Raw genomic sequence first — 20,262 nt, 5'->3', positions numbered from 1 at the left:
TAGAAAGTTATATGCAATTGTACTCTTCTGGGACGGTGAGGGCTGGGAGCAACTTAAGAGCATCTATTGGACAACACGGACTAACATGGTATTACTAATGTTAAAGCTCCACTTTACTTTTCTGTGGTAACGTGCAGAAAACCGAGTGGCAACTTGCTATATTTTTTTACCAGTGAATTAAAGACCATAAAAGTAAAGGGGACCTCCTTAGATCATGATCCCTGAATGTGGACTACTTCTGCTAAAGACTCTTCGATATATTCCATCACAATAAACTAATCCAAATGAAAACTGCTTTGTTATTGATTTGCTGTGAAAAGGGTTGCTTTCACTTTATCCGACCACAAAAGATGAATACACTGGTTCTCCAGCACGTGACCTATTCCACTTAACCGAACCATACTCAAAATTTCAACACATGAAAACGCCCCCTCTACCTAACACAACTACTTCGTTTTTTGTTATTTTTAACTGGGGGGTGAAGATGATGAAAGAAAATCGGTTGTGAATGTGCCTGGAAAAAAAAATATTGATTCAGAAATTAAGTTGAGCTGCAAGAACCTGGGCCTTTCTATCCTAAAACTGTATGGGTCTTGCTGACCTCACTTATAGCCCACACTTACAAAAAGCTTGAAACTATGCTGGGGCTAGCACCATTACGTGTGCTCGTTCTTTGGAGAACTCAAGTCATTAGAAATAAAAGTAAGAAAGGCATAAGCATGGAAGCCACCGTAATTTTAACTGCATAAACATTGATGTAGTTTAGATTGTAAGAATCAGGATGACTTGTAAAAGCAATATCTGATCAATGTATTTTCTACATCATCTGCTTTGAGAGGCGTTTGCATTCAGAGTTTAATAGATTACTCCAACTGTCCTGGAGAGACATATTTGAATGCCTTTCTATTAGGTTTTTAATTAGTTGTACATCATTTAATCCTATCTAGGATTAGAGTAAGGTAGACTATCTGGATGGCTTGACAATCGATCCATGGTTCAAGTTCTCTTTGTGCACTGAGAAGGTGTCCAAATTCAAATAAAACAACTTGAAACAAGAACTGGCAAAGTCAATAGGCCTGGGTATAATGTGCTGACACACAACATTTGCACAGTCGAGCAAGATATCGGAGAGGGAGCTGGCAGGAGTGGACAAAGAGGGCTATAGTTGAAAAGTAGCCAACTCGTGTAGTGCAGTGCAGGCACTGGAGTGAAGGATGTTTACACTGAAACTTTCAATATCATTAGGTGATAGATGAATGCTCCACTGGGATAAGCCAAGAGGTGACTGCCAAGGTCTCAAGCTCTGGCTAGAGGAGGCATATCGTGGAAAGCTGATGGTTGAGAGGAGCAAACGCAAAAGGTTTATTTGTCTGAATGAGCGGTCATCGAGATTATTAAAGAATTAAAATCAACCGCTGCACTAATTTTTGTACAACTCCATACTTTAATTAATATGCTTTTCTAATATATTATTGTACCTTTTATTCTTAGCCCGTATGAGTGGTCATACTTAATGATCTATGCCAATTAACCTCTTTATAGCCCTCCTCTCTCACACACAAACACAGACAACTGACGTTAGTATACATTTGAATAACATAGCACAGCGCACAGCTCACCTGGGAGATATACTTTTTCCACAGCGGCTCATCTTCACCGATGTCAAACTCATTCCAACCGTGAAATGTTCGTCTATGACAAACCTCTGAAGCGGTTAAACCACTCTGTGGATCAGCCTGTATGAGAATGTAAGGATATGTACAAATAATTAACATAAGTGGGCTGTAAAAGGAACGAACGGACTACGTAGTAAGTGAATATGTTCTGTACATAAGACACCCTTCTTTCAAAATGAACATGAGCGACGGGTGAAGACAAGAACGAGTGGAGCGATTTAGTGATACAAAGAGCACATGGTAGACAGAGAAATGCTCAGTTTTAATAAAATGCTCAAACATTCAATGTCATTTTTGAGTCACAATGCAGGTATTACTTCCAAATAGGAGGATGCAGAGCCATACCCAAAATTACAAGTTAAATAATTTGACACAGCAATACCACCAAGGCTCCCACCTGCCCCAGTGTGGGATCTTAACATAGTCCTCACAAGATTAATGGGGCCACCCTTTGAACCCATGTATAAATGCGAGCCACAGTTTCTCTCTTGGAAAACCGCTTTCCTCATTGCAATCACTTCACTGAGGAGAGTGGGTGAACTGCAGGCACTAACCATACAAGAACCTTTTTTTCCAACTGCACACAGACAAAGTGTTTCTTCGTACAAACCCAAATGTTCTACCTAACGTAGTATCTGCATTTCACAGAAATCAGTCGGTCAAATTACCAGATTCTGTTGCAGAACGAGCTCTACACACCTTCGAGCACTTTTATATTACATCGAAAGAACAAAATCATTTCGTAAAACCAAACAACTTTTTGTTGCTTTTGCACCATCACACAAGGGCAATCCTATCTCCAAATCAGGTATTTCAAGGTGGATTGCTAAATGCATTCCAACTTTTTATGCAAACCCCAAAATAAGAAACGCGTTACTTACCTGTAACAGCAGTTATCCAGTATTGGTGTCTTTCATAGATTCACATGCCTGAATCATTCCCAGTCGTCGAGACGGGAGCCTCCGGTACATAAAAAAGTAATGTCCTATAGACATACATAGAGAAAAATAGGCCTAAGGGCCTCCCCTTAGCAGCCTATCCTAGTCCTTATGTAAAAAGGACCAAACTCTTAGAGTCAGCCAATCAGCTATCACCTCCCTCTAGAACCTTCCTGGCAGGAGCCTCAGTCCCTCAGATTTTCGTACGCACCAAGCTAGGTAGGCGTAATACAGTTAGAGAGAGACGTCCTTCCAGGGGAGGTGGGAGGGTTGCATGTGAATCTATGAAAGACACCAATACTGGATAACTGCTGTTACAGGTAAGTAACGCGTTTCTTATCCAGTATTAGGGGTGTCTTTCATAGATTCACATGCCTGAATCAGAGTAGTTAGCAATACATTATGCACATTTCTGATGTAACATGCCATAAAGATATTTGAGATAATACACTATTATCATAACAGTTTGAAACATTGGCATACATCAAAACAGTAAATCAGTAAAGAATGTGCATACCAGGATGGCGGGATGTTGGAAGTGTGGAAATGTGGATTTTCCTGATCAGTTATGTCCCCTATCTTGGACCCCAACGGTTCTATGTGCATGTCACAAGTACATGTATGTTCCCTCCAGTTCCAGTTTCCAAAACGCAAACATATGTGCGTCCACCGTCAACATGTTCTCTGTCAGATCCGCCATCAATGGGCTGGATATTCGATTCCTAAGTATGAAAGGCCACCGACTTTATATGGCTAAGTTACTCCATTTTTACAGTTCAGGCAAGTAGGCCCGATTCTTTCCTCAAAGCCTTCCCTGCTCTCTGTCTCTGACAGCTTCAGCTTGAGCTCGCATCTGTATCCATGAACTTTGTCCTACTCCCTGTGCAGCTAACGGTGCCTGCCTCGGCCAGTTTTCGCCTGCCTGCCAAGAAGCTGTATTTCACCTTCGAATTATCTACTTTGCTCTTCAGCCGATGCATTCCTGTCTAGTGATTTAGGTAAACATTTCCTTTAGCCCACAAGCAAAGGACTCGGTTTCTCTGTCTTCATGCAAGTAATTCATAGCCCTGTTGCCATGGAAAGTTTTCTGCCCCTCGCATCTCATATAGGCACTTAGACGCTTGTACACGCACACACAGTTAGTATAGAATAGATTCTGTCCGAGAGTCCTTCCTTGTGGATAGCATAGTTCTCTAAACATAGGATGTTAGATATGATTTGGGATTAGGTTGACTTGACCCCCCAGACTTCTCGTCTCCACATGTAGAGCTAAATGTCAAGTCCCCTTCACCCCCTAGTTGCACGTCAATCACACGTCATACTGCTGCGCGCGCATCTATGTTAAGTATTATCTTATAGATCCACCTATGCATGATAATCAGAGCCAATCATGTTTCTTTCTGCTCCTTATTACGCCTAGTTTCGATTACGTACCACTATGTCATTTTTCTTATCAATTGTTACGCCTTTTGCATTCGTTTCATTGTAATGTATAACCTATAAAAGTTACTTCTTGTCAATAAACTTGTACTTCACTTCCTGAACCCTCGTGGTGACGGAACCTGAAGGCCGCGACTCGAGTCGGCCATTTTGGAATAAAGCCCATTTAGAAAACCTCTTATACCACGGATTCTGCCTCTTGTTATTCTGAGCTATTTTACTTTATTTTAGATTCCGCATGAAATTCAGTCAAGGTAAAAAGAATATTTACCACATAATGGCGCCCGAACAGGGACACTTTCTCATCTCACGCGCCGGCGGTGCGTTGCAGGCCCGGTCTCCTGCCACAGCTGGACGGACCATAAACGCGTACCAGCAGGATTTCCTGTAAGCTCCCTCCGGTCAAGCGGGGGCGACTGAGGCTGCGATCAACCCAGACGAGGCGGTGAGAAGTGCGAAGTATCCCGACCAGAGCCTAGCTGAGAGAGCAAGATCCGAGGTATACAGAGGCCCACCAGGTTTTCGAAATCCCGATGTCCAGAGGGTCGGCTGTCCGCAGTCATCGAGTCCCGTTCATTCTCTGAGGCCTTCCGTTTCAAGGAGCTACTCGGTGAGTACCATCGCCGGGGAGGCGTGTTGACGCGCACATAGGTTGTGCCGGTCAAGACGGATTTGGGTACACAAATCCGGTCTGCACTGTTTAGCAGTGTATATGTACTGTTTAGCAGTATATCAAGTATTCCGAAGTATTCAGTTATTGTCAAGAATTCAGCTTGGTGATTAGTTATGCAGACTGTCATCATCGTCGGTTATTTTTAAAATGTTTAATGGTTAATGTTTAAAGTGTTCAAATGTCTTGCATATTGTGGTATGAATGTTTGTTCATTGTTCACTGTTCATTATTGTGTTTTTTTCGTATTAAGTGAGTTCAAGAGTAAGTATCAGATCAGTTGTCAATATGCCGCTCTTCTCGAAGTTAAGACAGATTACTACTAGAAAAGGGGTGCTTGAAGAAGCAGTTCCTATTCCTCCTAGGGACACTCCAGGGCATTTTATGTATCACAAGCATGGCTTAGATGCCATATTGTTTCTTGATCTATGGGTAGATTATACCAAGGGATTGCCGGAAAGTCAAAGGTGGCCCGCAGCGGGAACCTGGGATGCAGAGTGCATCATGAAAGTGGAGGAAGAGTTATGGAAAAGAAAAGTCAGACAGTCACAGAAAGACGCTGTTGAGTTATGGCGTAAAGAATCTCATAGACGTACAGAAAAAGCACGTAGACAAGAAGAGAGGAGTAAAGAGAGTTCAAAGGAAGTTCAAGAAAATATATTAATTGAGGAAGGTATCCGAGTGAAATCAGAACAAGTAGATAGACAAAGAAACGCTCTTATGAGTGGTATGTATCCCCTCCTAGCCGAAGGACTACCTAAGGCTGTTCCAGAGATGCCAAAAGACTTGCCACCCCCATTATTTCCAATTAAGGTACATCCAAAAGGGCATCCCCGAACCGCAGAAGATGTTTTTCTTTCCTCATATCTAGATGACGCAGCTCCCGAGTATGCTAACCCCACACCACATAGATCGTCTGGCGGAGGGGTTCAACGTCAGGATCAGGTATCTGTCCCCGTGCAACAGCAAGTCCCGACACGAGCTCCGGCAAGCACATCTGTTTCCGCATCTGTCCCCGCAATCGATTCTACAGTGGTATCGACACCTATAGTTGCTGTGTCACGTTCGACGAATCCATTCACACCCGACGCCCCTGAAGGGGCTACGGGAGGTGCAAGCAATACTTTTACGCCACCTAGAATAAATAAACTTGTTTTTCAAGAATCAGCGCACTCACGTACACCCAAATTCGTAAGTGAACGTACGCTTAAGGAACTCCTTATAGATTGTAGATATGACCCGGTGGTCGGAAAAGAGGACGAAATGGTCCTGGCATCATTACGTATCAGACGAGCCGCAGAGTATTTAGCGAGGTTACCAGGAATGATTACGCATCTAGATAACATATATCATTTTGTCCAAACAGGGCGAGATCCAGAATGTATTAACAAAGCTATGGAATTCCAGAAAGTAGAGATACAGGGGGAACTGTTACGTTTCCTCATAAACTGTGTGATCAGAAATCAAGACCGTCCGGGGGTAGACCCGAATACAATGCTTACTCTTACAAGATGGAGCCAGAATATATCAGAAGGGAGACACGATAAGAAAAACTGTATAATAGCCATGTGCCGAAAAATCCGTAGAGAAATAGAACGTATTCACGAAGAAAGATTGGAAACAGACGAGTTCGAGCAAGATGAAGTGTCCGAATCAGGGAATTCCGCAAGACAGTCAGGAACCATAGCCTACGTAGGCAGAGGAAGATCCTGTGATAATACTAGATGCTTTTCTGATCCCATACACTCAGAATGTCCAAATAATAGCAGAACGTATCCGACGCCTGTAATAAATTTAAAGTCTCCTGAACATTTGTTCCAAGCCGCAGATAAAATACTACGAGAACGAAGGGGTTACCACCTCCTCGATTCCATGGATGAGCAAGAATTAGCCAGATCAGCCGTTCACTGGATTGATAGTCCTGAAAAATACGGTGATGAGACCGTAGCACACACGTTTTTTAACCTTAGTACAGATGAACAACGTTTAGCTGGAATCTATATGATTCAGCAACTCCTTATATTATATAAGAGCCAACATGCTGACCCTGGTCCTTTACCTGATATATTAACGGAACTACTCACGAACAGATGGAGAGGTTCTAGTAACAAGTTAATTAAGGAAATATTAGTGTCACGTAAACAGTATGTCCTTTTTGTAAGTCCGGATTCTTTCCCGCTGCCCCGCAGAGAGAGAACGCCGTATTATATGGATAGACAAAATCCCTTACGAGAAGTGCACCCAATAAAGGGCGAAGACAATGAGTTTCACCGTGTATTTGTATACACACCCATATCAAAAATTGAATTGTTAGAAATGAAGAAAGTAGTACCAAGTCATGACAAAGACCCAGCGGGTTTCCACCGAGAAATTAAGGACATGTTGCTGATGGGAGAGTATACCTATCCTGATATTATGACGATATTAAAGGTGCTCTTACCTGCTGGCATTTATGAAAAACTGAAAGAAAAAGAGTGGGAAGTGGGAGACCAAAAGATAGATTGGACAGCATTAGAAACGGAAGAAAAGGCCCGAGCTGCAGGTTCAGGGCTCGGGGATAAAGTCAAAGCATTACCAGGTTTACTAGTACAAGTACTGCCACGTTTATTAACTACGAAAAAGGAAGATTGGGGTGCAATCACGGCCTGTAAACAAAAGCATGATGAAGACACAAGTGACTATTATGCCCGATTTGAAAAATGTTTTGGAATAAATAGTGGTATAAAAACAAGTAGTGAGTCGTATCCACATTTATTTGTGACAAAATTAGTAGAAAATGCTTTACCTCCAGTAAAGAATAGAATATTGAAATTCGAGAGTACCTGGCAAAGTAACACTCCGTCACAAATGCTACAAATGTTACAGTATCATCACAATAGAATTAGAGATGAACAAGAACACGAACAAAGACGTATGAAAGATACAAAAATGAAAATGCTAGTGTCTCAGACAGTACCGGCTGAAGGACATAAAAAGGGTATGACACAGTCCGATTCAGCAGGACCGGTAAAAGGGACATGCAATTATTGCAAAAAGCCAGGTCATTACGTACACGATTGTCCAGTTTTAAAACATAATATCGCCATAGGTAAAACACAAGAAAGATCACGGCCACTCAGACAAGATCAGAATGTACAAGGAGCTATGCCGCATTCCCAGGCCATGCCAGCCGCACAACAGCCAATACAGTTTGTGCCAGCTGCACCACCGTTGCCTGTTACTGCCACACAAACCACAACACGACAAATGTATCAGACTGCACAGTATGAATATCCTGAGTATCAACGTTACGCATGAACCAGCCTAGAGAGGGAAGTTGACTTACCCCTTATCGAGATTCCTGTAGATCAAGAAGGACCTTATGTACATAGTGAATTATTAGGTCAAGATAGAAAATTCTTACTCGATACAGGGGCAAGTCGAACAACTATAAAACGTAGTGAAGTTCCAGGGGCACCCCTCTCAGGCTCTCAAAATGTTTCCCTTGGTTTTTCAGGAAAACCTATTGTTAATGAAGTATCACAGCCTCTCCCACTTACGATAGGACCTTTGACACGAACTACAGATTTATTGCTTACTAAATCATGCCCAGAAAATCTGTTAGGAATTAAAACTCTGAAAGCCCTAGGAGCCATAATATGTTGTTCTCCGGAAGGAGTAAGGTTGTTTTTACGTGATTTTAAAGGTCACTATGTGTCTAGAGACATGGATCCCCGACTACAGACTTTACCAGCGCATCTATGGGCACAAGGCCCTACTGATGTTGGTTACATGAACATTACACCATACCGAGTTACACTCAAGGCAGGAGTGGTATTACCACGATTGCGACAATACAAGTTACCGCAAGATGCTGTAGTGGCTTTGCTGAAAATCATTGATGAGTTAATTGCCCAAGGAGTAGTTGTAGAAACAGACTCCAATGTATGTAATTCGCCGATAATTCCGATTCTTAAACGAACTGATCCTACTGCTCCGCCAGTATACCGATTGGTTATTGATTTGCGTGAACTAAACAAGTGCATTGTGCCACAATTTCCTGTGGTTCCCGATATATCATCATTATTGACAGCAATTGATTCCGAAGCAACATTCTTTACTGTAATTGATCTCAAGAATGCCTTTTTCAGTGTCCCAATAGATCCGGAAAGCCAATATTTGTTCGGATTCAGTTTAAATGGGCGCAGCTTTAAATTCTCACGCGCTCCCCAAGGATTCACAGAAAGCCCCAGCATCTACAGCCAAGCACTGAAACGAGAACTTGACAGTATCCACATGCCAGTCAACACTGCACTGCTTCAATATGTCGATGATCTGCTGATCACCGCGAGAAGCGAACCTGAATGTGAAAAGGCTTCTCTGACAGTTTTACATTTTCTAGCCGACAAGGGGCACAAGGTGTCTCCTTCTAAGCTGCAATTCTGTGTCCAGCGAGTTATTTATCTTGGTCACTCGCTGTCCAAGGAGGGAAGGCAGCTTACACCAGATCGCATCCAGTTAATTGCTAACATGTCAATACCCCAGACACAAAAGGAGGTGCGGGCTTTCATAGGCCTCACTTCATATTGTAGGCAGTGGATCCCTCAGTACGCATTTCTAGCAAAACCACTCATTCAGTTAACCACACAGGAGGCAGCCACATCGACTGTTCTCCCTTGGACTCAGGAACATACACAAGCTTTTGAAAGCCTAAAGGAAGCTTTATGCCAAGCACCTGTTTTAGCAACACCATGTTATAGCAAACATTTTACACTCTTTGTTACAGAACGCGAAGGTACTGCTTTGTCAGTACTCACTCAGGATCAAGCAGGATCACGCAAGCCATGTGCTTATTTTTCCAGTACATTAGATCCCGTAGCTCAGGCTTTGCCTGCATGCCTGAAATCAGTGGCAGCGACAGCTTTAGCAATCAGACAAAGCGATGCCATAGTGTTAGGACATCCATTGACAGTACAAGTACCACATGCAGTAGAAGTTCTTGTGAACCGAACACAAACACAACACTTGACCATAGCAAGACTTACCGGTTATGAACTGACATTGTTTCAACCACACATAGAGATCCGACGGTGTAATACATTGAATCCTGCTACACTATTACCTGTAATTGGAACAGACCCACTAGCTCATGATTGTGTTGAAATTATTGAAATAAAGACGAAACCTAGACAAGACTTGACAGACGTTCCATTGGTAGATCCAGACCTGACGTTGTATGTAGACGGATCATGCATGAGAACAAGTACAGGAGATTTAGTGGCCGCGTATGCAGTCACAACAGACACTGAAGTTATTGAGACAAATTGTATAGATACTTTGTCAGCCCAAGCAGCAGAACTTATTGCTCTAACACAAGCTTGTATTCAAGCCACAAATAAGAAAGTTAATGTATACACTGACTCACGTTATGCATTCGGAGTTGTACACGACTTCGGCGTGCTGTGGCGAGAGAGAGGTTATTTAACTTCCCATGGTGCCCACATTCAGCACGGAACCCTCATTCATGCCTTGTTAGACGCAATACATCTACCCACTGCTATATCGATTATGAAATGTAAAGCACACACGAAGGTTACTGATATCATTTCTCAAGGCAATGATTTAGCTGACAGAACAGCTAAACAGACTGCTCAGAAGCGCACATTAGACATGACAAAGCCAGTAGTTCAGACACCAACACAGTGTATGACAATTAAAGATCCCGCACTTGATGTAGTTGACATACAGACACATGCTACTGCAGAAGAATTAAAGAAATGGACTGAACTAGGAGGGATCCAGACAGATCAGGGATGGATGACGAAGGAGAAATCTGTATGGTTTCTTCCTGACTCTATGGTCCAAGCCATTATAGCTACAATTCACAGCCCGGCGCATTTAGGAGAGAAAGCTATGCTAGATAGCATTCAACACATTTGGTTCAACAAACATTTACGAGCAGCAGCTAAACAAAAAGTCCGTACCTGTATGATATGTTGTCAGTTCAACCCAGGAAAAAGTGTTCCCGTAGAACAGGGTGGATTCCAGACTCCTGATCATCCTTTTGAAGTGCTCCAAATGGATTATATCCAGATGGAACGATGTCGAGGATTCAAATATGTTCTGGTAGTTGTCTGCGCTCTCTCCCGATGGACTGAGGCGTACCCAGTATCAGATTACACGGCCCCGACTACTGCCAAACAGTTAGTCCGAGAATTCTTCCCACGGTACGGTTTACCACGTGTTGTATATTCAGATAACGGCCAGCCTTTCTCATCCGAATTAATGAAACATGTCTCACTTTTGTTGGGATATCAGTGGAAATTCCACTGTGTCCGACACCCCGAGGCAGCAGGTCTCGTGGAACGACATAATCAAATTTTGAAAATCAGATTGTCTAAAATATGTAAGGAGAAAGGTGTTGACTGGATAGTAGCATTACCAGTTGCACTATTTTACATAAGAATGGTAGCACACTCTCGAACAGGGCTATCCCCGTATGAGGTGATCTTCGGAAGGCCACCAAATATGTGGGGGACGCCTATACCACGTAAAATAACTGATGTTAATTGTAATATGCTGACAGATTACTTGGCTTCCTTGATGTCTGCACTACAATCTTGTCGTTCACAGGTAGCTGCAGCTTTTCCTGACAACACTGAGGTGAAACCCCATGACGTTGCTCCGGGGGATCTGGTGTTTGTGAGGAATTTCGATCGGAAAACCCAATTGGAGCCCAGGTGGAAAACACCGAAGCTAGTCCTGCTGACCACAAGAACAGCCGTGAAAGTGGAGGGCCGCAAGGGATGGATACATTCCAGCCACGTTAAGAAATTTCATGGACTATCCTCGGATATAGACGCTGTGCCCTGCACTCCCTCACAGACTGATTCAAAACTTCCCTTTGTTGAAAAGAATGACTCTCAGAACTATAAATTAAAACTTAGGCCCAAACAGTCGAGCAATTTGATTGTTTAAGTCCTCTCCAAGGTGAAGCGGTTGAATTGTCTCCGACATGTACCCCTTGGACCTGAGTAGAGAAAATACCCGAGAAATGTTGAAACGACAGGCGTATTGTAAATCACTGCGTAGCTACTGTATGAGGACATTATTAATTTTGTTTTTATTGAGTGTTTTAATAATTATTACGAGTGTGATTTTGCACATATATCATCCTATTTCTAGACATGTTTATAATATTACTGCTGAACATTCTTTTAGTGACCTACCGCCACATGAATTATCTTATAGACTTGCGCTGCGCAATAACACCTTCATTAGTATGTTACATCATTCCCATCAGACTAGTAATGCCACCAATTGTTGGGTGTGTGGCCGACTCCCTCCCTATCAGAATAACAAAGGAGTTCTGCCTTTCTTTCCACATCCGTTCACACACAATGGCTCCTGTGGAGCATGGTTTAGTTTACTAAATTCCATAGACCCAGACACAGCAGTTTATCAACAACATTGGATATGGGGAAATCTGAATCTAGTTTTATTCAAAGTCTGTCACCCTAATAAGGAGGGTCACCCCAGTAGAACAGGAACTGATCTAGAAAATGAAGTGTATAAATTAGGTAATTTTACACCTAATCTTATGATTCTGAATGTCAAATCCGAAGTTGAATTAATTCTGCCCACTATGTCAGTATTTCCAGTTAAGGGTGAATTATGTGTGAGAAAAGTTGGTTCCATACACATGGGCCATAGCAAATGCGTTACTACAGTAGAATATAGTGATCAAGGTAAATCTTCATTTAGAGCTTCTCGCCATTCTTACTTTATATGTGGTCAGACGGCATATATGCGTCTGCCTCTAGATTGGGATGGTACCTGTTACATAGCATTCCTTCTGCCACCTGTTTTCCTAGCTCCCCCTGATTATTATCGAAATGTTCATTTAGTACACAAAAGAGAGCGGAGAGATCTCCCAGTTGTCGATTATACTGAGACGGCATGGGACAAGTATGTAGATTTCAATAAAGGTATCTTTCCCTATATAGGTACAATATCAAATAGTAAGCTGATACGCAGACTAACCAAGACTCTTGAAGCTGTAGTAAACGAGACTATAGCCGCCCTAGGCAATCTGACAGAGGAACAATCAGTGATGAGAATTGTTGTTCTCCAGAATCGTCTTGTCCTTGACGTCATCCTGGCCGATAGGGGCGGAGCTTGCAGGGTCATCGGATCCAGCTGCTGCATATTCATACCAGAAAATTCGCCATCTGTATATAAAGCTATAACACGCCTTCATAAGATTGTGAGCCAGATACACGAGAATCCAGGCACTTGGACGTGGTCCGGGTGGTTTTGGAGTGTGATATCAGCCTGGGGATGGAGAGTTCTATCCTTCCTAGGTATTGGCCTTCTTATGCTCTTCAGTTGTTGTTTATGCCTGCAATGTGGACCAGCGATTTGTGGTCTGTGTGCCACATCATGCATTCCATATCAAAGTTCTCGTTCAGAATGCCGGAAGAAGAAGGAAGAAGAAATGATGCTCCATGAGCAAATCGATGGAATGATGAAGATTGATATCTCTTGAAGGGCAAGTAGGGGACAAGGAGGGAATGTGGAAATGTGGATTTTCCTGATCAGTTATGTCCCCTATCTTGGACCCCAACGGTTCTATGTGCATGTCACAAGTACATGTATGTTCCCTCCAGTTCCAGTTTCCAAAACGCAAACATATGTGCGTCCACCGTCAACATGTTCTCTGTCAGATCCGCCATCAATGGGCTGGATATTCGATTCCTAAGTATGAAAGGCCACCGACTTTATATGGCTAAGTTACTCCATTTTTACAGTTCAGGCAAGTAGGCCCGATTCTTTCCTCAAAGCCTTCCCTGCTCTCTGTCTCTGACAGCTTCAGCTTGAGCTCGCATCTGTATCCATGAACTTTGTCCTACTCCCTGTGCAGCTAACGGTGCCTGCCTCGGCCAGTTTTCGCCTGCCTGCCAAGAAGCTGTATTTCACCTTCGAATTATCTACTTTGCTCTTCAGCCGATGCATTCCTGTCTAGTGATTTAGGTAAACATTTCCTTTAGCCCACAAGCAAAGGACTCGGTTTCTCTGTCTTCATGCAAGTAATTCATAGCCCTGTTGCCATGGAAAGTTTTCTGCCCCTCGCATCTCATATAGGCACTTAGACGCTTGTACACGCACACACAGTTAGTATAGAATAGATTCTGTCCGAGAGTCCTTCCTTGTGGATAGCATAGTTCTCTAAACATAGGATGTTAGATATGATTTGGGATTAGGTTGACTTGACCCCCCAGACTTCTCGTCTCCACATGTAGAGCTAAATGTCAAGTCCCCTTCACCCCCTAGTTGCACGTCAATCACACGTCATACTGCTGCGCGCGCATCTATGTTAAGTATTATCTTATAGATCCACCTATGCATGATAATCAGAGCCAATCATGTTTCTTTCTGCTCCTTATTACGCCTAGTTTCGATTACGTACCACTATGTCATTTTTCTTATCAATTGTTACGCCTTTTGCATTCGTTTCATTGTAATGTATAACCTATAAAAGTTACTTCTTGTCAATAAACTTGTACTTCACTTCCTGAACCCTCGTGGTGACGGAACCTGAAGGCCGCGACTCGAGTCGGCCATTTTGGAATAAAGCCCATTTAGAAAACCTCTTATACCACGGATTCTGCCTCTTGTTATTCTGAGCTATTTTACTTTATTTTAGATTCCGCATGAAATTCAGTCAAGGTAAAAAGAATATTTACCACAGAAGGCTCACCTCACTGGAATAGATGGCGAAGCACCGCCTGGCCCACTGCCGCATCCTTCGTAAGTTCGGCATCAAGGCAGTAGTGTCTGGAGAAGGTGTGCGGTGACTTCCACGTCGCCGCTCTACAGATGTCCAAAATCGGCACTCCAGCGAACAGCGCTGCTGATGTGGACATCGCTCTGGTGGAGTGTGCTTCCACCCTGTCTCGCAAAGGCCGTCCGGCCCCTTCATGGCAGAATGCTATTGCTGAAGAGATCCACCTTGAAATGCTCTGTTTTGTTAGAGGCATACCCAACCTTGGCCTGCTGTAAGCCACGAACAGCTGCGATGACTTTCTGAAGGTTTTTGTCTTGTCTATATAAAACTTAAGACACCGTTTGAGATCCAGAGAGTGGAGCGTCCTTTCTGCTGCCGTGGTAGTGTTTGCGAAGAAGAAACGCAGGACCACCGGCTCGTTGAGGTGAAAGTCTGAAGGCACTTTCGGTATGAACTTGGGATTTGTCCTCAGCACCACCCTGTCCTGTTTGAACTGCATGAAGGGCTCCTGAATGGAGAGAGCTTGCAACTCGCTGACTCTCCTGGCAGATGTTAGAGCGAGCAACAGAGCCGTTTTCCATGAGATGTACTTGATGGAAGCTCGATGAATGGGCTCGAAAGGGTGCTTCATGAGTTGGTTAAGGACCAAGTTGAGGTGCCATGTCGGTGGGACCCGTCGAGGTCTTGGAAAGGACCTATATAGACCCTTAAGGAACAGTTTGATAAGTCTACTGGACCAGAGAGACGGGCCTTTGGAAGTCCTGGTAAAACGTGAAATTGCCGCCAGATGCACCTTTATGGATGCATGCGCTAATCCGGACTGCGCCAAGAGCAGGAGATATGGCAATATCTGTTCAGGCGTGATATGAAGTGGTCTCAGGCCCTTCTCCGACCACCATACGCAGAAGCGTTTCCATTTGAGAGAGTAGGTTTTGTTGGTACTGTCCGCCCTTGCTTTTGCTAGCACGTCCCTGCATTCCTGCGGGATGTTCAAGTGACAGAACTCTCTGTGCTCAGGAGCCAGGCCGATATCCTGAGCGATTGCAGGTTCGGGAATTGCACCTGCCCATTGGACATTGTCAGCAGGTTCGGGTGCTGTGGTAGACGAATCGGTGTCCTGATGGAGAGGCGATGAAGGTCCGAGAACCAGTGCTGCCTCGGCCAGTACGGGGCAATCAGGATCAGGGTACAGGGCTCCGCCTTCATCTTCCTGAGGACCCTGGGAATCATCGGGAACGGTGGAAAAGCGTACGCAAATACGTTGAACCAGCCTATGGAAAAGGCATTCCCGAGCGACTCTGGTTGGGGATGCCAGCTTGCGTAGCTTGGGCATTTGGCGTTCTCCCTGGTGGCGAACAGGTCGATTCCTGGGACTCCCCATTCTGAGAATACGTGTGTCAGTGCACTCTCGTCAAGCTCCCATTCGTGGGAGAGGGATTTCTGCCTGCTTAGGGCGTCCGTAATGGTGTTGTCCTTTCCCGGGACATAGTCCGCCCTGAGGGTGATCCCATGGAGAACAAGCCAGTTCCAGATCTTTTGCGACTCGCGCGATAGAGTGAGCGAACGCGTTCCTCCCTGTTTGTTTAGATAGTGCATCGTCGTGGTGTTGTCCGTCCTGACGAGCACCTGGGAGTTCTGGATGCGTGGGAAAAAGGCTTGCAGCGCTAGGTACACAGCCCTCAACTCCAGCAGATTGATATGGAGGCGTTGCTCCTGATCTGACCATTTGCCACTTACTCTGAGGTCCTGAAGGACAGCTCCCCAGCCCGCTAGAGATGCATCGGTGGTGATCACAAGTGGCGCTGCTGGAAGCAGGAACGGCAGTCACCTCGACCGGTTCCTGTAATCCTTCCACCACTCGAGGCTCTTGGATATTTGCGGTGTTATCCTCACAATGTCCTCGAACGAACCTGTACTCTGAGTCCACTGGTTCGTGAGAGCTTCCTGCAATGGACGCATCCGAAGCCTGCAGTGAGGGATGAGTAGTATACAAGAAGACCTCATTCCTAGGAGTGATTTGAAAGTGCGAACTCTTAGGGATTTCCTTGATGCCACCGCCTTGGCCAGCGATATGATCTTGTTTTTTCTTTCGTCTGAAGGAAATGCCCTCGCGCATTCCGTATTCAAGGTCGCCCCGAGGAAGGTGATGCTTCTTGTTGGGGACATATGTGATTTCTGAAGATTGAGAGTCAATCCTAGATGTTGGAAAAGATTGGTACAGGCGTTGGAGGATTTGGTTGCGCCTACAGCCGTGGGCGCCTTGACCAGCCAGTCGTCGAGGTAGGGGAAAACTTGGTGACCCATTTGACGTAGGAAAGCTGCCACAGGAGAAAGGCACTTTGTGAAAATCCGCGGAGCGGATTTGAGGCCAAACGGTAGGACCTGGAATTGGTAGTGCTGTCCTGCCACCTCGAAACGTAGAAACTTCCTGTGCCCCCTGAGTATCGGGATGTGATAGTAGGCATCCTGAAGATCCAAGGATGTCATGAAATCTCCTTCCTCTAGAATGCCTAGGATTTCTTGGAGCGTCACCATCCTGAACGACTGACTCTTCAGGAAAGAGTTGAGTGCCCTGAGATCTAGAATGGGCCTCCACTTCTTTTCTTTCTTGCGTATCAGAAAGAAACAGGAGTAGAATCCTTTCTCCCTCTGAGCCGATGGAACCCGCTCGATCGCTCCTTTCCTCAACATCTCCGATATTTCCCGGAGCAGCAGCCGTAGGTGCTTGTGTGGGAACCTGCGTGGTGGGGTTGCAGGCGGGATGGTTGTAAATTCTAGGGAATGGCCGAATCTGAGGAGTTGGAGCACCCAACGATCTGAGGTGATGATGCGCCAATTTTCCAGGAAATGGGTCAATTTTCCTCCAATTTGTGAAGAGGGAGATGGTAGCAGGACTGGCTGGAGTAACTGGTCACTGGCGTCCGCCGGTGCCCCTCTTCTGGTTCTTACCCCTGAAGGTAGATCTTCCATAAGACGACTGCCGACCTTGTTGCTGCTTCTGCTGGTACTGGGTCTTATTCTGGAAGGAATACGAGGACCTATTCTGGAAGGATCCTCTGTAGGAGGACTGGCCTCTAGATTTGTTGCCCCGAAAGGACTGGTTCCTTGCCTGCAAGGTTTCAAGCGCTCTAGCTGTGTCAGTGTCCTTCTTAATAGCTTGGAGCGCCTCGTCAATTTTATCTCCAAATAGATGTTGTCCGTCGAAGGGCATATCCAGCACCTTCGTCTGCACTTCCTGCCTGAACGATGTTGCCTTCAGCCATCCTTGGCGGTGCAGGACCGCAGCCCCAGCCAGTTGACGAAAGCCTGTCATGGCCACGTCTATGGCGCAATCGATGATCTCGGCTGCAGAGGTCTGGCCCTCAGAAAGTAGTGCCTTTACCTCTTCCTGAACTGCGCTCGGAAGTTCTGCTAAATATGGGGCTATATCCTCCCAAAGTTGGCGGTTATAACGCCCTAAGAGGGCTATGGAATTGGCCACCTTGATGGTCATTGCCGAAGTGGTCGAAAACCTTTTGCCAATTGTGTCCAATTTTCTGCCCTCCTTGTCCGGTGGTGCTGATAGAGGAGAGGAGGGATTACGAGAATTTTTCTGGGCCGCTTGGGTCACGACCGAATCCGGTTTCGGGTGGCCAGTCAGGCAAGCTGGTGCCGTGGACGGAGCCTTATACTTCTTATCCAGGCGTGGAACAACCGCAGGAACGGAAGCCGGCGTTAGCATTAGTTTCTTTCCCTGGTCCCAGAGAAAGTCGATGATCGGGATCGATTTCGTCGTCTTCTTCGTCTGCTCCTTAAAGTCATGCAGGAAGCACTCAGTCTCCGTCGACTCCATGACCATATGGAACCGTGTCGCGGCCCGTTCAATTACCTTATGAAAACCACCAATATCCACTGGCGGTGAATCAGCTTGGCGCGGTTGTGGGGAAGGTGGTGAGGATGCCACATACTCCTCCTCCTCCTCCTCATCCTGGTCCGACTGGTCTCCCTGGACCTCTCCTTCTTCCATCTCCTCAGCCTCCTCATCCGATGACTATCACCTGAGGAGGCGGTTTCTCGTGGCAGACCTGCGTAACCGGCCGTGATTGCCTTGGGGCTGTCGTTGGTGGGTTTGTAGTTGGCACTGGGACCCCTGCGTCCAGCGCCGGCGATTCTGGGAAACGTTGCTTGTAGTCCCGGATAAGGAATTTGAGATCCTGAACTATTGACAGAGGAAGGCAAACCATCGGAGTGACCTCCGTGCGAACCTGTTCCTGGACGGGGCGCTCCTGCGCGCTCATATCTTCCTGCTCCTCGTCCGTGCTTTGACATTGAGTTCAGAAGGGGAAGTAGCCTGTTCAAAGAGCTCCTCTTCAGACTCTTCACTCTGAAGAATCTCCATAGGCAAACTGGTTTGTACCTTGCTTGGAGATGTCGTTTCCGGTGTAATCCGTGGTTTGGCCAGTTTGCCAGAAGCAGATGCTTGTACAGAAACCCCTGCTGTCTTCTGTCCCATGGACGATGACGACGGGGTCGTCGACGACGACGGGGTCGTCGACGCCTTAGTCGTCGACGCCTTGGTCGTCGACGACGCCTTCGTCGACGACGCCTTCGACGCACTCGTCGTCGACTCTTCCGTCGACGGTGGGCTCCTCATCGACGAGGTCGTCGTCGACGGGACAATCTTAGTCGTCGACGATGACTTAGACGTCGACGACGGTTTTAACAGTATAATAGACGAGATAGGAGTACCTGCTGACGATGAAGAAGGGGTAGTCGTCGTCGACGAGAAGACAGACGACGCTGTCGATGTGGACACGGTCGTCGTCGGTGTGGAGACATGTCCTGATGGCCTTTTCTGCGCCGAGGAAGGTGTCGCAATTTTTGTGGCCGACAGAGTAGGCTTCTTGAAAGTGAGAGAGTCCTTGTCAGACACTGAAGATTTCGAAGATCTTGCCTCTGAAGACTTCTTGTGTGTCTTCATAGGAGGAGTGTCTGAGGGGCCAGGAGATGTCACTCTCGGCCTCTTCAGGGAGACTTCAGAGGTTCCGGAAAAGCTCGCCTCTGAGGACACCACACTCTCTCTGTCCTTGAGCCTGTCCAGCCAGATAAGCAGGCGACCCTCCCTGTCTCCAGTCCTTGGGGACGTGGTCCGGATAAAGGCAATACAAGCATAAGTCATGCTTGTCGTCCACATGAAGCCTCTTCTTCCCACATGAAGAGCAAGCCCTGAAAAGGGCTTTCTTCTGGGAGTCAGACATGCCAGGAGTTGTAGATGAAATAAACACTCACTGCAGCAAAAAGAGGCCTGAAGTAGTCAGCGTTGAAATCCTTGAAGAAGAAAGTCACCAAAAAAGTGAACAATCTGGCTTGAAGAAATCCTGAGGAGAACTCAGGTTGGAGACTCCCTAGCACAACGTGCGGTAGAAAATCTGAGGGACTGAGGCTCCTGCCAGGAAGGTTCTAGAGGGAGGTGATAGCTGATTGGCTGACTGTAAGAGTTTGGTCCTTTTTACATAAGGACTAGGATAGGCTGCTAAGGGGAGGCCCTTAGGCCTATTTTTCTCTATGTATGTCTATAGGACATTACTTTTTTTATGTACCGGAGGCTCCCGTCTCGACGACGGGGAATGATTCAGGCATGTGAATCTATGAAAGACACCCCTAATACTGGATAACTAACTGTACCCCCTAGAGCGCATTCCACTCCGAAGTTAGGGCTACTATGGCTTTCTTAGGAAACATCCCCATTGTTGACATTTGCAAAGCTGCAACATGGTCTACACCGCACACATT

The 20,262-nt window shown here is 45.6% G+C and overlaps 1 protein-coding gene across 4 annotated transcripts in view; it reads right to left on the bottom strand.

Moving 5' to 3' along the window:
* Positions 1–20,262, bottom strand: part of ATP2C1 (ATPase secretory pathway Ca2+ transporting 1) — an 831,636-nt gene that overhangs the window by 443,812 nt on the left and 367,562 nt on the right. For all 4 annotated transcript variants that reach the window (XM_085630651.1, XM_085630649.1, XM_085630650.1 and 1 more), the window contains one exon: positions 1,620–1,736. In XM_085630651.1, the coding sequence (XP_085486777.1) occupies positions 1,620–1,736 (117 nt within the window). The remainder of the gene's footprint in view (positions 1–1,619; positions 1,737–20,262) is intronic.

The sequence above is a fragment of the Triturus cristatus genome, chromosome 10, assembly GCF_964204655.1.
Source record: "Triturus cristatus chromosome 10, aTriCri1.1, whole genome shotgun sequence".
In the NCBI taxonomy this organism is placed as follows: Eukaryota; Metazoa; Chordata; class Amphibia; order Caudata; family Salamandridae; genus Triturus; species Triturus cristatus.
This window is presented reverse-complemented; position numbering and strand designations above follow the sequence as displayed.